A 13769-nucleotide genomic window follows, 5' to 3' on the forward strand; every position below is an offset into this window, starting at 1 on the left:
CGACGGAAATTTAACTGATTTATATTTGTATGTATATATTATGATGCAATATTCTTCAGTCCAGGAAAAAACCAAACGTTCAAATATAAACGGTGAACCTATTTAAAACAAAAAAAAAAAAAAAAAAAAAGACGAAAATAATTCAAATTTAAGAAAAAGTGCTTCAAAATTATTATCTATTAACCTTAGTGGTTGAGCAGAATGAATCAAATTAGATCTTGGATTTCATCCAAGACTTTTGCTAAGCATCCACCTAGACATCACGTGCGGGCGCCTCCTCCGGCTTAATAATGAACTCATCTTTAACGCTCCAATCCTAAATGCCAAAAACATGAATTAGTACAGGAATTGTTTGTACACAGATTAGTATGAATGGAATTGAACGATCTGTTAATATGAACAGTAAATGAGGATGCATAATTTACCAAGAGATTACCGCATACATAACACATTAGTTTAGCTAAATTATTCATAAGCATTTCTTATAATTATCTTAGAAAAAGTTTAAATGATAATTCCGTTTCAATAGATTAAACCTGCCATTTAACAGGCCTTACGCTAAAATATTCAATTATAAAACTGAACTAAACTAAAACAAAAAAAAAAAAAAAAAGAAATGGTTGCAAATCTTTTTAATTTATAACAATTGTTTTACCTAATAAATAATTTAACACAGTTTTACAAAGAGCCCGTTATAATATGCATACATTTAATTCTTTATCACAAACGGATTTGCTCATTAAAAACATGAATTATTTCAACATAGTAGTGTATGAATATATATTTTCACAACAGCAGCTTTCAATTTTTACATACAAAGTCTAAATAAAAACAAACTAACTAAAATTTCAACACAAATAATAACCATCTTCTTTTTTGTTTTAGTTTTGTGACTACAATCAATAATGGAACTTAAGACTTGTTTTTTTTTTTTTTTTTTTGTACTTATGTATTTAGAGGAGAAATGGTTAGGATAAGCCTGTTTGACCCGAGAAACTTTGCCCTCATAACAATCAATCAATTATCATAAAGGCTAGACGTAATTTTGTTAACCTTTAACACTGACTTTCCTAAACAAATATAGAAAAAGAAAACCAAGCATACTGTTAAAGAATACTAATATTGATTGAAGGTCTCAATTGAATTTGAATAGATTTTTGATTAATTTTATGATAGGCCTTATCAAATAAGAGATTCAAATTTATAATATTGATCTTTTTTTTTTTTTTAATGGTTTGCTTTTTAAATGCAAAATAAAGACGCCATAACAGAAGATAGATCAGAGCAACAATCAGATAAAACAGAAGAACGAAGTGCAGTGGACCATAACAAACACCAACGAAGACGGTTGAAACCCTAATTGAATGTAAAGGGAAATTCTGAATATACATACATTGCGGAGCTGTCCATTGTGATATTTTAAATATTATTTATTTCGAAACTCTTTCAAACTCTTAAAATTTTTTGATGTATTATTTTTATTTTTTTTTAATTACTATTGAAATTAAAGCAATAGAAGTGTTCGTTAACCGAGAGTCCACTGTATTCAGATACAGATGTATGTGTTCTGAGTAAATTGGAAATGAATATGAATTCTTTTTCTTTTAAAATAATAAACTTGCTGAATTCTAATAATCAACAATTACCAATAATGAAAACTATGATATGAAATGAAAAGTTAATTTTCTCACTGTTCTAAATTCACGCAAAAGGTAAATGAAACTAAAAGGCTTCTTAGATAAGATTAAAATTCAACTTAAATGCCCAAATAAAAAATAGAGAAACATTTTTAAGAGTCGATTCGAGTCGGTGTTGTTTACTCTTAATTTCAGGAGCGGTTTTTCGTTTGTTTTTATTTTCATTTCAATTTATTTGAGGTTTTTTTTTCTTCTTTGTTTCTACCACACACTTCACTAGCATAATTTTTAATATTTGTTAAATTCCAAGTTTTTAAATGTTTAATTTATTTTCAAAAATTTCTACTTAACCAGTGGATATTTCTTTCAAATGAAGAATGTTCACTTAAGTACAACAAGAAATGGTATAACAAAAATCTGTTTCTGTATTTTGCAAATACTTTAAAAACTTTGAGCCGTATTTTTTAGAGTTTGATACTTGATACATATATCACCAATTTGTTTTTTTGTTTTCCTTTTTTGTGTGTTTTTTTTTTCGTATTAAATTCAAATATTGCCAACAAGCTGCGATCATCTATGCGTGTATATAAATTCATTAGATGTTTTTGTGTTTGTAAAAATCTCATACATACATACACATATATGTACATATATATATATATATATGTATATATATATGTAGTTTAAATGAACGGCAGTATTCTACATTACATTAATTTAGTTAATATAAGGTATACAAGGTATGTTTATATATATGTAGCTATGCATTTAATTTTATTAATAAATTTACACGCACACACACACATACATATGTATATACATACATACACACAAATGTCTGACATTAAAAACAAAGAAAAAACATCACAATTTGTTAATAAAGAATCACTTGTTAATTAATTATTTGTTTACATACCATACCATACCATATACAATATACACTATCTCGCTCTCTCTCTCTCTTTCTCTCTCTTTCTATTGTTTTAATTTACATTTTGAATTACGCTCTTGTTAAAGTTAAATCTATGGTATATTTAATCATTAGGTAGGAATCGCCATTTATAATGGATACCAGATACGACTTAAGTTAGAACATCAAATATACACACTTGTTATTATAACTAAGACAATTGCACTAAATATAACAGAAGTGATTACTACGAATGCGATGGCAGCGATTATCACTTTAAAATCCATCTCATAAACTTGATGAAGTAATCCTGCAATTTTACAAATTACAAACAAAACAAATTGATTGTAAATTCGTGTTAACTTGAATCATTTTTGTTTTTTTTTTTTTTTTTTTTGTTTAATTTGGAGAGGGGAGGGGGGTAGGCAAAACAAAGCAAATTTTTAATAATGATATTGTATGTATTGGTATCTATATGTGTATGTATGTAAATATGCAAAAACTATTAACGATTATGTAAACTGTAATTATATATTTTGGGAATTTCGGGTTATAAGTGGTTCTATGTGTATTATTAAAATATATATAGGTATTTGTTTCATTTATTTAGTCACATGGATATGATTATCGAAAATTCTATCCTATCGACAGCCCAAATATGAAAAATGTTTTAAATGGAGGACAAATTATACCATATTTTATACATTATTTTAAGTGTATAAATTGACTTTGTATGGTAAGTCACATTTCTATTTCACTTCAGCTATTTGAAAATCAATAAAATAAACAAAATTAATCGACTTTACTTTTCAAATTGAAAAGAATACAAAAGAAAACATTAGAAGACATCAGGAATACGTTAAAAACTTAGCTTACTTTTTATTAAATTAGTAACTACTTATATTTGAATAAACATTCGAATTATCTGAATATTAGACTGAGTAGAGAACATATGAAACAGAGGACTGTGAGAATATATTTGAAATAGGGTTATTTAAAATATTAGTCCATGAGTACTTAGATTAACTTTAGTACTGACTTTCAACTATGAGAAAGTATTCATTAAAAAAAAAAGTTTTAAAAAAATTTAGAAATTTTATTTTGATTCAGTCATTTTAAAAGGGTCTTTTGTTTGTTCATATAAAGAAGTCGTATAATTCATTACATTTATCAAAATTGAGTAATTATTTGTCTCATTTAGCATTCATTGCTGTCATTCGCTTTTCTATACAAACGAAATGGATTGGATTGGACTACCAAGTCAACATATAATATTCATTTATTAGTTTTGTTTCAAGACTAAATATTTTTAATGCAGTTCTCAAATATAATGACTTAATTAAATAAATTCTTAAATACGGAAATGAACTTTATTTAAAAAATTATTGAAAATTATACATTTACCAATTTATTTAAAATAATTTTGGATTGATTATAATGAATTTCATATTGAAATAAAGTGAATAGTGATTTAAACTAATCTTCAGATAGAATCTGTTCCTAAACTATTACTTTGGTTCCCCTCAAAGTTTAAGCAAATTTACCCAACAAAATGACTAATGGCTCATAAATTGAAGTACATCGCGCCAATTTATATAACATTTTTCGAAAAGTTATATGCAAAGCAAATGAAAGACACTAAAAAGTGAATGACAAAATGGTATTTGAATGAATTAAAAAGACTATTTTCGAACTAGGCCACTTGAAAATCTAATTTCAATTGAAAAATTAAAAACTTGATTTTAAAACAAATTATTTTTCGCTGTGTTGCATTATAAAGCTCAAGGAGAATGTTATTATCTTGATTAGGAATTTTGGTACGCTTTGAAATTTCCAATGGAGAAAGCACTAGGTAGACGTTTGCAATAAATATTACCTTAATAACCACCCACCTGGAGTTGAGAGGAATTCTTGTTCTTGTTGCAAGTGTAAAGAGTACGTAGTGTGATCACCTTCGACGTACTGGACACCCACCACAATACACACATACAAACAGATAGAAATTCAAGTGTTTTGTTGTGTCAAAGTGTATTAGAAAACAACATAAAAATAGGAGATTGAAAAATATAACTTACATAATACATACATACAAAAATTATAAAAATAACTTAATAAGAACCAGAAAATATATGTATTTGTATGTAAGAAATGATCGTAGAGATAGAAAGTACATATGTTTTGTTTGGTAGTGTGTTGGGTCCAAAACCTCAATAAGTTGATTATATATTGGCTCATTTGTTGAGTAGTTCACAGACTTTTCTGTTTAACTCAGTCCTTCTCTCATTATAAGGACTCTTTAGCAAACAACTGATCAAGTGAGCGAGTCAACAACGAGTCTTCTTTGAGACCAGTTTTGAGTCACTTACTTAAACAGTTTTTGTAATAAACCATGGGCAAGTAGTGAGCCAGTATGCAAAACAGGGAGTTTTTCATATATGCTTAATCCCAGCATGAGAAAGGCAAATTTGATCAAAAGTTACTAAGCCGTGCTTCTCATTAAAGTTAAGTTCATCGCCAGACATTAATCTAATCTGTTTCCTAAAGCCCGATATCTAAACCAAAGGTCATCTCAAACCTAACAAAATATCTGAACAAGAAACAACTCTTATACCATTCTAAAATTTTGATTTTTATTGCAAATTATAGAAATATCATGCAGAAAATATTGTTATATAATTATTATACGATGAAATTAGGTGAATAAATTATTAAAAGAAAGCGCAAGAAGAGGAAAGCTTTACTCGTTCGGCATAAAATTGGTTTAAATTAAAAACAAAAAACATTCTAGGATGAAAAATCCTTCAAATTTGTTCTTGAGCTGCAAATACAATTTATAAGTGACTATTTTGTGTGTAAATCAACAATAACAATAACTAGACTTATACTTTTGAAAAAAAACGGTTAGTCTATTTTAAATATATTAATCAATTTGAGATTAAATGCTACTCTTGACCATTGTGGCGAAACCTTCTTTGTTAATACAATTCTTTTGTAATAGAACGACAAAATATAAATGATATATAATTAATAATTTTTTTTAAAGCTGCTAATATAATTATTTGTTGTTATAACATTAAATTTGTGAGAGTATAAGACTAGAATTAAGATTCATTTACTTTATTTTTAACCTTTGTCTATAGACAACTGTCTCGAATAAAAAACCAACTAAAGTCTATAAGTGCTCCCATCAAATCGCTAAGCATTTGTTTATAAATTGGTTAAATATATTATTTTTTTTCGTCCGCTTTTAAAACATTAAATTTTCGTATATAAATTGTAAATATATTTACGACGAGTTATATGTGTCTAAAGGACCAAAGTTTCGAAGTTGTTCTATGTTTACATCTAAGAAAAAACAATTCTTATTACAAGAGAACACAAGTCAATTGGAATACATTAGACTGAAGTTGTCACTTTCTATTTATATATATATAAATATATATTATATGTGATTATAGGTCATTGATTTTCTTTTCAATTTACTTTACGGTGTGTCTACGTAAAGTCCATAGCAAGTCAATAGATAGAACTTACGATAATAAAGAGCACGGCAGCGCCAATAGAATGATTGAATTGCTCGCCAACAGCCCTCAAAAATTTAATGAATTCAAGAATGCATTTAAATTAGTTATTTACAGCAGATTTCAAAGAACTTGCAGACTGCTATATATGTATGTATATGTATATATAATAATAGTGTGTTTATAATCAGAAAGCAAAACATTTCTGAAAAGTTTTTAAACCTCATTTTCGAATATGATACATAGACTCGATTGCTATTACCTCAAGCAAAATAAGTTAGGTATGGATAATTTTCTTTGAAATACATTTCGTATTAATTAATGATGCCGAAAATATTGTACACCATTTCGAAAACTTACCTTTTTGGCTGGTGGGGCTGGAACTTGCAAATGGTATTTATTCTGACAATAGTCGCGTAATAACGCAATGCCCTCTGTACGATTGTTGGCATAACGGGATTCCCAGGCATCCAAAAGTCGATTGTAATATCGCGGTATATCATTATATTTCAGATATTTATAGGTCTGATCAGTTGGAAAAATGCGCTCTAGTGGCGCGCATCGAGCCAACTCGTCCTCTGCGATAATCAGACAACGTACATCATCTGGTGTCAGGTTCTGCAGTATTGCATCAATATACTAGGGGAAAAATTCGAGAGTTTTTGAATGATTTTATATATGTATGTATGTAGTTATATATACCTCCTCACGATCTTCCATAGATTTGCGTGTAAATGTATTATGTTTCACCTTCTCTTCGCGGGATAAATAATTGATATAAAGGCGTTTATCATAGCACATTTGTGTGCCTGGTGGAAAAGAAAATTCAGCAGCCAATTCTTTTTGCTTCTCCTGAGTCAGCTTTGGAGGTACCTGTAAAATTTGCAATATAAATTATTTAGCATAATTCTTAGTTAGTTTATATCTACCACATACATTGTACAAAGCCGTATTGAGAACACCTTGCACCAAGGGCGCTTTAACATGTGCGTCTAGCGGCAATTCTGAGTGTAAACTGGGCGATATATTAACCTCCAGTAGCCATGGCACCAGATCCGAATCAAGAATAACATCAAAACCAAATAGCTCAAAGCAACTATATTTGGATTCAACGTTAGCTCTTATCATACTATTTATGCCATTTTCGCCAGCAAAAAGTGTACGAAGCACTAGACTTCTCAATGCTTCCCACAGGCAATCGGTACGAACACCACGATTGGCCAAATAAGTCCATAAACATTTGATTGTCCATTTGTGGCCATGGCATGCATTGACATCTTCGTTCTTTGCGTAATTCGATGAAAATTTATTGATGCTGTAGTTTGTTAAATGCATGCAGCGATCATTTAATGTATCTGCCTTGGAACTGTATTTTACTGTACAAAAAAAAAGTGGAAAGAGTTTACATTTTAATACAAAGCCAAATTGCTTAGATTAAGAAACTTACCAGAAGCGAAACGTGCCAATCCATTGTGATACATAAAAACCCTCAAGGGATTAACCGAGGTGACCAGCACATAGAGGCGCAAATCGAATTTGCTACCATTAATTAGAAGTGGACGTTCAATATACCTATTTAAACAAAGCAATTATATTATAAAACATTAATTCAAATGGAAAATAGAAAAAAAAGAACTTACTTTTGTACAATCAATGGCCTTCGCTTGGGTATCTGACCCCATCGGTTGATAACTCTAATGCCAGCACCTCGTGCACTAGCTGGCGGCTTTATAATCCATTTTGTATTACGTTGTGCATACCGAGGCCAATGTCTTCGCAATGAACACAGATCATTGGGTATGATATAGGTACGCGGCATAAAACCAAATTCTTTATTACTATGCCTATGCATTTGTCTCTCTAGATTTTTCCAACACGAATCTTTGCGACCAATGCGAAAGGAGCCAGGTAAATGATTAATTTTTTGATATGAACGTATGGTCTTGAAGCAAGGTGATTTCAAATGCTTTCCCCATACTCCCATCCAGTCATTGGTTTCTGTTGACAACATAAATACAATCAAATTCGAATGTAAAAATAATAATAAATTCAGATACATACTTTTCAACATTCTCATGCCACTATTCGCCAATATTAGTCGTACAACTTTGGGCATTATATTAGTCACACGCCATTTAAGAACTCTATGTAATTCTGGTGGTACCTTTGGACCTTTCTTGGTGTTCGAAGAGAATGCCAAATATGGCGGAACGTATGGAAACAGACTAGGTACAAGTAATGATTCAGGATTCTTGAGATCATCTTCAGATGACTGAGATGTAAGTATGCTACTTCCTGTACTAGTGTTGTGTGTGGATAGAAAACGTTCTGAAGAATGTGTCATCTTGTAAGCATGTGCCCGATAACCGTCTTCAGCATCGGAGCACACACTAGCCGTATCGCTTTCATCAAAATTCGAAACTAAAAGAACACAACTTGTTCAAATTCGAAAGCGATTAACATGTAATTGACTATTACTTACTATCATCCAAATCATCATCCTCATCAAAATCATCATTACGTTCGAATTCAATGCGTCCATGATTATGGGATTTATCTTTAGTTTCGGGCTCTACCAAAATAACTGTGGGCACAGCATCTCCAGCGTTGCCATGGGTCTTGGAATTTTTATGCTGTTTTTGTCCCAGATTCCGTAAGACGCTCTGTGGCTTGCGGGACAAACGTGGACTCTGGCTATTATATAGTAAAACTCTATGAACTGTGGGCAATTGTTTTTTGGTTGCTGTTGCTGCTGATGTTGATTGTGATGCACCGCCTTTAGATCTTTTTGGTGTCAGAGGTAAGCGTGATGGATGGCAGGAAGTTTGTTTTTGACTTCGGTGCTTTAATTCGGTATTATTATTATTATTATTGTTGTTGTTTGCGAACACGGCAGCATCTCCAGCATCTTCTGGATTATTCTCAGTGGCAAGTTTGCAATAGCGACGTTGTATAGGATCGAAACGTGCATCAATAATTTGTTCATTATCATAGATATCTTTTATAGCTAAATAATCTTCAGTTTCCTTTAATAAATCCGGATCGTATTTAGTATATTCATCATCATTAGGTGGCCAGCCACTGTCATGTTGTTGTTGTGTAGCCGGTGGGGAATCATTTTTTAACAACTTTTTACGACCACCCGACGGTTGTTCTTGATCATCATCATCGTTATCCTCCTTATTAGGCCTGCTCGTTACAAGTTCTGAATATGAACTCATTGCCAGTTTTGCACCACCTGGACGTCCTGTGGTGGTGCTGATACACTTTGATGGTTTGCGTGGCCCACGATTATAAAAATACGAGAAATAGTGGGCGTAATGTTGATCAGAAGAACGATATTGAGATTGTCGTTCGGTGCTGCAACAAAAAAAGGAAAGAAATTGAGTGTGAATTTATGATTTTACATATCCAAAAAAGGGGAAAATTGATTCAGCTACACAACTTTTTTATGTATGTGCACTTAGTACGTCTGTATGTGTTTGTGTGTAAGTGTGTATCTATTTGTAATGTGGGATCAACTCCAACTATCTATTATTAGTAACTTGAACACAACCAACAACAACAACAATTACACAAATATACTTTCTCTACTGTTAAGTGTCTTTTTCTTTGTGTTGTGTCGTGTGTATGTTTGTTTGTATAAAGCTTGGAAATTTAGAATAAAAAGAAAACGAAACTCATTTCACAAATTACAGTATAGATTCCCGGGTGGGCTCCAATAATGTGGTATGCTGTGATGAATTCAAGTTGACATATGCAAGACTCTCATCCAAATAACTGGGTGCTCCTGTTGTTCCGGATCTTCTGGCTTGTCGTAATGTTTTCTCTTTGGCCGTATCGTCATGATGTTGATGATGGTGGTTATGATTATGCCGTAATTTATTATGCTCACTAAAATATTGTTCTGACCGACAATTGTGTTGTTGTTGCTGTTGTTGATAATTAAAGCCACTACTTCGATTCGTTGCAACTATCGCTCCATCACCTTGCCTTCGTTGATAATGACCACTTAATGCAATAAACGAATCACTATATCGAGCCGAATCAGTTGCAATAATTCCAGCAGGTGTTGTTTTATATGATGAGGATCTACCTTTTTGTTGTTGCACATCCACAATATCTTTGGTTGGGGATGAACGCTTTGGTGATCCGTATGGACTCAGTCGGCTCCATTGCGGACTAATTAAATTAACGTTGTTATAATAATTAAATGCATTATCCTCGTGAAAGTAGCGACCAGCAGATGCTGCGGCACCCTGACCTCTGGTGCTGTTACTACTATTATTATTAGTATTGTTTTTGTTAGTACAGTTGTTATTGTTGTTAGTAAAATTATTATAGTTGTTGCTATTGCTTTGTCGCATGTCGAAATCGACTCCCTTTTTACCACCTTTACATACGGAAAGGTGGGCGTGTGGTGTTCAACTCTCAGTTCGCTTCGTAAACGAATATATAGATACGATTAATGTGCGCTCTCTATATATAATGCACATGAATAAGATGAATATAACTTGCTTTTATATACATATATCAGTGCTGAAGGGGTTTGATGATTATTCTTGTTTCGTTCGCTTATTGATGGTTAAAATATTTATATTATAATACACACAAAAATCTGGTGAATAAAAAATGAAATGATATTGTCAGTAGATATGAATTATTCCTAAAAAGTTAAACAAAGCACTTTCTTTTTTGTATTTTAAGGATATTCTACCAAAAATTCGCATTATATATACATATGTATATGAAATATAAAACGGTAGAATTTATATAATAGGAATTTAGTCAATAAGAATTTCACACATATTTTTTTCTCAAAAACGGTCAATTCAGCTTGGAAAATTTGAAAATAATTCAAAGTCTTCTTAAATCTTTTAATGGAGTTATTTATAAATAAATAAGGAAGGCAAAAGTCTGGCCCCAATAAATAATTTTGCTCCTGTTTTTGTTTTTTAAGTTCACACGTTCTGCAACTTTTAACATCATTCATCATTTCACATTTGATTGACTGTTTTTACTACTTTGCATCTAGAGCCAATTTACACACATGACTTTAAATATTGCAGAGCGCATCCTGAATATGTTTCCTCCAATAATTTAGCTTTGAATAAAATTCTTAACCAGTTACACAAATATTGGCTAGCAAGTAACAACTAAAGTTTTTTAGACAATATTGAATTTAAATACAGAGTATTGAAAATGTGCATATATATATACTATACACACACACACACACACACGCACTGTGTCCCAATAGTTAAAACTTGGCATCCTTTTTGGAGCCCAAGGCCATTAGAAATCTAGATCAATTTATATTCATGTAAACTTACATGCTACAAACTTGTTGTTGTTGGTGGTCGTCGGTGACCTTCCTTACTTTCGGTTTTGTGCTACTTTTTATCAGCTGAGCGCGGGTGTAGGGGCTGTATTTGATAATGGGTGGGTGGGTTTTGGTTCGACGCTTTTCCGTTTTCTGCTTTAGTTTAATGTCCCCACAAAATCTAGGTCACTGGCACAGCAGCTCCCCTTTTCAGCATCAATTTTGCAAGCAGCAAGCGAACTAAACTAAATTATAAATTTTAAAACAAAACAAATTATGAAGTTATGTATTTATAGTGCCCGAGTGTATGTTATGGGCACATCGTTTATTTACCTATAAACAGTGTATTAAACACAAACAATTTAAATTTTTTTTGTTATATTGAACTCCACTTCTATTTCACATTCGTTATAGATTGTATGCGGCAGATATGCAGTAGTATTTTCATCAGTAACTTTAGTTTATTTAATAAACAAATCACAGCCTACGATAAAACAAAAATTTTGAAGGCAAAACAAAAATCCATGTGCCGCAGACAATGAATACCAGTGTTGCCAGAATCAATTATTTTCTTTTCCGATAAAAATTCTTACGAATTCCGATATACTTTGTGCTGGGTATTCGTGCAAAATTCTGTAGCAGCGAGGAAAATAAAAGTTTATTATTTCTGCAACTGCTGTAACATAATAATAACTAAAAAAATGTTGCATTCGGAAAGTATCGGAGATGATTGATGGTCGCCAATAGGAATCGGGTATAAAACAATTAAAATTCATTTAATGATATTTTTTAAAGTTTAAGCTGCAATCAGTTCACTTTCGCAAGATTACTTTTTTAAAAATGTATTTGTCTCTTGTATCAGAACAATATAAAAAACATAAACTAAATTATCTTATACGTTGTGGCAGGTAAAATGAGTTTTTATAAAGCTTCTCCTATTCCGATTTTCTACCGCCTGTGCTGTTTGATCCTGAGATGGAAACAAAGTCGGAGTGCAAATGGAAAAATTGTTACCCATATCTAAAGAAAAGAAATTATTAACAAGCATCAAAAATGTGTAGATGTGTCTTAGTCATACCTATGCTAGGATCATTCCACTCCATTGCCATGTTATGTAGAAGAGCTAAGGCCGTAATTGTTTGTTTTGCAGAATTAAACGAACCGTAAAGTGTGCTGTTCAGAACGCCAAATCGTCGCGTCCAAAAATTTAAACATTTTTTTGCCGGTGCGAAGGTAAGATCATGGGCATGGTTATAAAGATCCTCCGATTCATCTTTTGGATATGCAACGGGAGTGAAAAGACAGGGTGAACAGATGAGCCTTTCATTTCCAAGTAAAATGCGCCCACGAAACTCATTCTGTTCGAAACGCTCTTTTATTCTAGATAAAGCGAACATCTCCGAAGCTGTATTTATAGAAAATTCTTCTGGTTGACGTAAATCCAAATCCCGTATTTTATAGTCTGCATCGCAAACTAATTGCGAATGAAGAAGGTCGTCTGATTGCCTTGGTGTTGCAATTGTTAAATTGCCAGTGACAGGTTGATACTGCACAGTTTTCTATGGAGTAAGAAAATACACAATTAACAACAAGATAATAATGGTATTCTGATTGTCTTACATGTAAAACTGCTCCAATGACTTGTGGCATATTTCCAATTTGTTCAAATGAACGCATCATTCTTTCCTTTTCCGATAGTGTGGCGGGCATTCTAATATAGCGGGACGCTTTCGATGACAAAACTGCAGCAACTCGCTTTGTAATTTTTATCATTGTCTGCAAGCTAACACCATGCGCCATGGCAGTCAATTTCGGATGCTGGAGTAAGGGAATGTAAACAGGTATACATACATACACACCCTCTGAATGCTTCTTACCTCGGTGCCTCCCCAAAATCGTATAGCTGATAAGATTTGCAAGTCTGTGGGAACTTGATTCTTCTTAATTGGCTCAATTTCCATATCATCTCGGATTATTTCTATAATACGTCTAAGATTCTCTTTGGTATAACGATATTTTTGCCTAAATTTAATTTCATGCAAATCGGTAAACGGATTAAAACGAGCCAAGTTTCTTTTTTTCACTCGCTCTGCTTTGAAAGAGTTTTTTGTATTGGCGAGATGGCGAAACTGCTTGAAGTCTTCAACATATTTAAAATCTGACAGGCATCGCCGAAATATATCCAGTTCTTGCATTTTAAATTCATATATTTTTCTTCCTTTTCTTAGTGTTTATGTTAGAGATGGACAATTTTTCAGTAGCAGTGACTTTACTCACAAATATTTTCAAAGTCACGAAAGCTAGTTTTAGCTTTAGTCCCGCTAAAAATGCTGCTAAAGTTTCAATTTTTAGGGCGAAGTTTGGTAAATGTTTACGGT

General features: G+C 31.9%; 2 protein-coding genes across 4 annotated transcripts; both read right to left on the reverse strand.

Moving 5' to 3' along the window:
* Positions 1-5: 5 nt before the first annotated feature.
* On the reverse strand, positions 6-11933 carry TTLL4A (Tubulin tyrosine ligase-like 4A). 3 transcript variants are annotated; one of them, XM_068295705.1, is made up of 12 exons: positions 11725-11933; positions 11402-11631; positions 9765-10686; positions 8551-9428; positions 8130-8489; positions 7709-8066; positions 7516-7640; positions 7005-7444; positions 6771-6941; positions 6429-6707; positions 185-316; positions 6-98 (listed from the first exon to the last, which is right to left on the reverse strand). In XM_068295705.1, the coding sequence occupies exons 3-11, from the start codon at positions 10433-10435 to the stop codon at positions 254-256; spliced, it is 3345 nt and encodes a 1114-aa protein (XP_068151806.1). In that variant the 5' UTR covers positions 10436-10686; positions 11402-11631; positions 11725-11933; the 3' UTR covers positions 6-98; positions 185-253. The 3 variants fall into 3 exon arrangements, with proteins under 3 accessions (XP_068151806.1, XP_068151805.1, XP_068151807.1); XM_068295704.1 differs by having other exon boundaries at positions 11402-11636; XM_068295706.1 differs by lacking the exon at positions 9765-10686 and having other exon boundaries at positions 11402-11636; positions 11725-11931.
* A 284-nt stretch (positions 11934-12217) lies between these two features.
* Positions 12218-13631, reverse strand: LOC137580954 (putative nuclease HARBI1). The gene is made up of 4 exons (XM_068295104.1): positions 13269-13631; positions 13012-13209; positions 12470-12950; positions 12218-12411 (listed from the first exon to the last, which is right to left on the reverse strand). The coding sequence occupies exons 1-4, from the start codon at positions 13584-13586 to the stop codon at positions 12284-12286; spliced, it is 1125 nt and encodes a 374-aa protein (XP_068151205.1). The 5' UTR covers positions 13587-13631; the 3' UTR covers positions 12218-12283.
* Positions 13632-13769: the final 138 nt, after the last annotated feature.

The sequence above is a fragment of the Drosophila tropicalis genome, unplaced genomic scaffold (assembly GCF_018151085.1).
Source record: "Drosophila tropicalis isolate 14030-0801.00 unplaced genomic scaffold, ASM1815108v1 contig_845, whole genome shotgun sequence".
In the NCBI taxonomy this organism is placed as follows: Eukaryota; Metazoa; Arthropoda; class Insecta; order Diptera; family Drosophilidae; genus Drosophila; species Drosophila tropicalis.

Excerpts from the sequence above, each read along its gene's own strand:
- TTLL4A (XM_068295705.1), bottom strand. The coding sequence starts at position 10,435 with ATGCGACAAAGCAATAGCAACAACTATAATAATTTTACTAACAACAAT. Across the intron at positions 7,445-7,515 it reads ATTGGCACGTTTCGCTTCTG|TAAAATACAGTTCCAAGGCA; the intron begins GTAAGTTTCTTA and ends TTTTTTGTACAG. Across the intron at positions 317-6,428 it reads CAGCCCCACCAGCCAAAAAG|GATTGGAGCGTTAAAGATGA; the intron begins GTAAGTTTTCGA and ends TTTGGCATTTAG.
- LOC137580954 (XM_068295104.1), bottom strand. The coding sequence starts at position 13,586 with ATGCAAGAACTGGATATATTTCGGCGATGCCTGTCAGATTTTAAATAT. Across the intron at positions 13,210-13,268 it reads GATTTTGGGGAGGCACCGAG|CATCCGAAATTGACTGCCAT; the intron begins GTAAGAAGCATT and ends CCCTTACTCCAG. Across the intron at positions 12,412-12,469 it reads GTGGAATGATCCTAGCATAG|ATATGGGTAACAATTTTTCC; the intron begins GTATGACTAAGA and ends TCTTTTCTTTAG.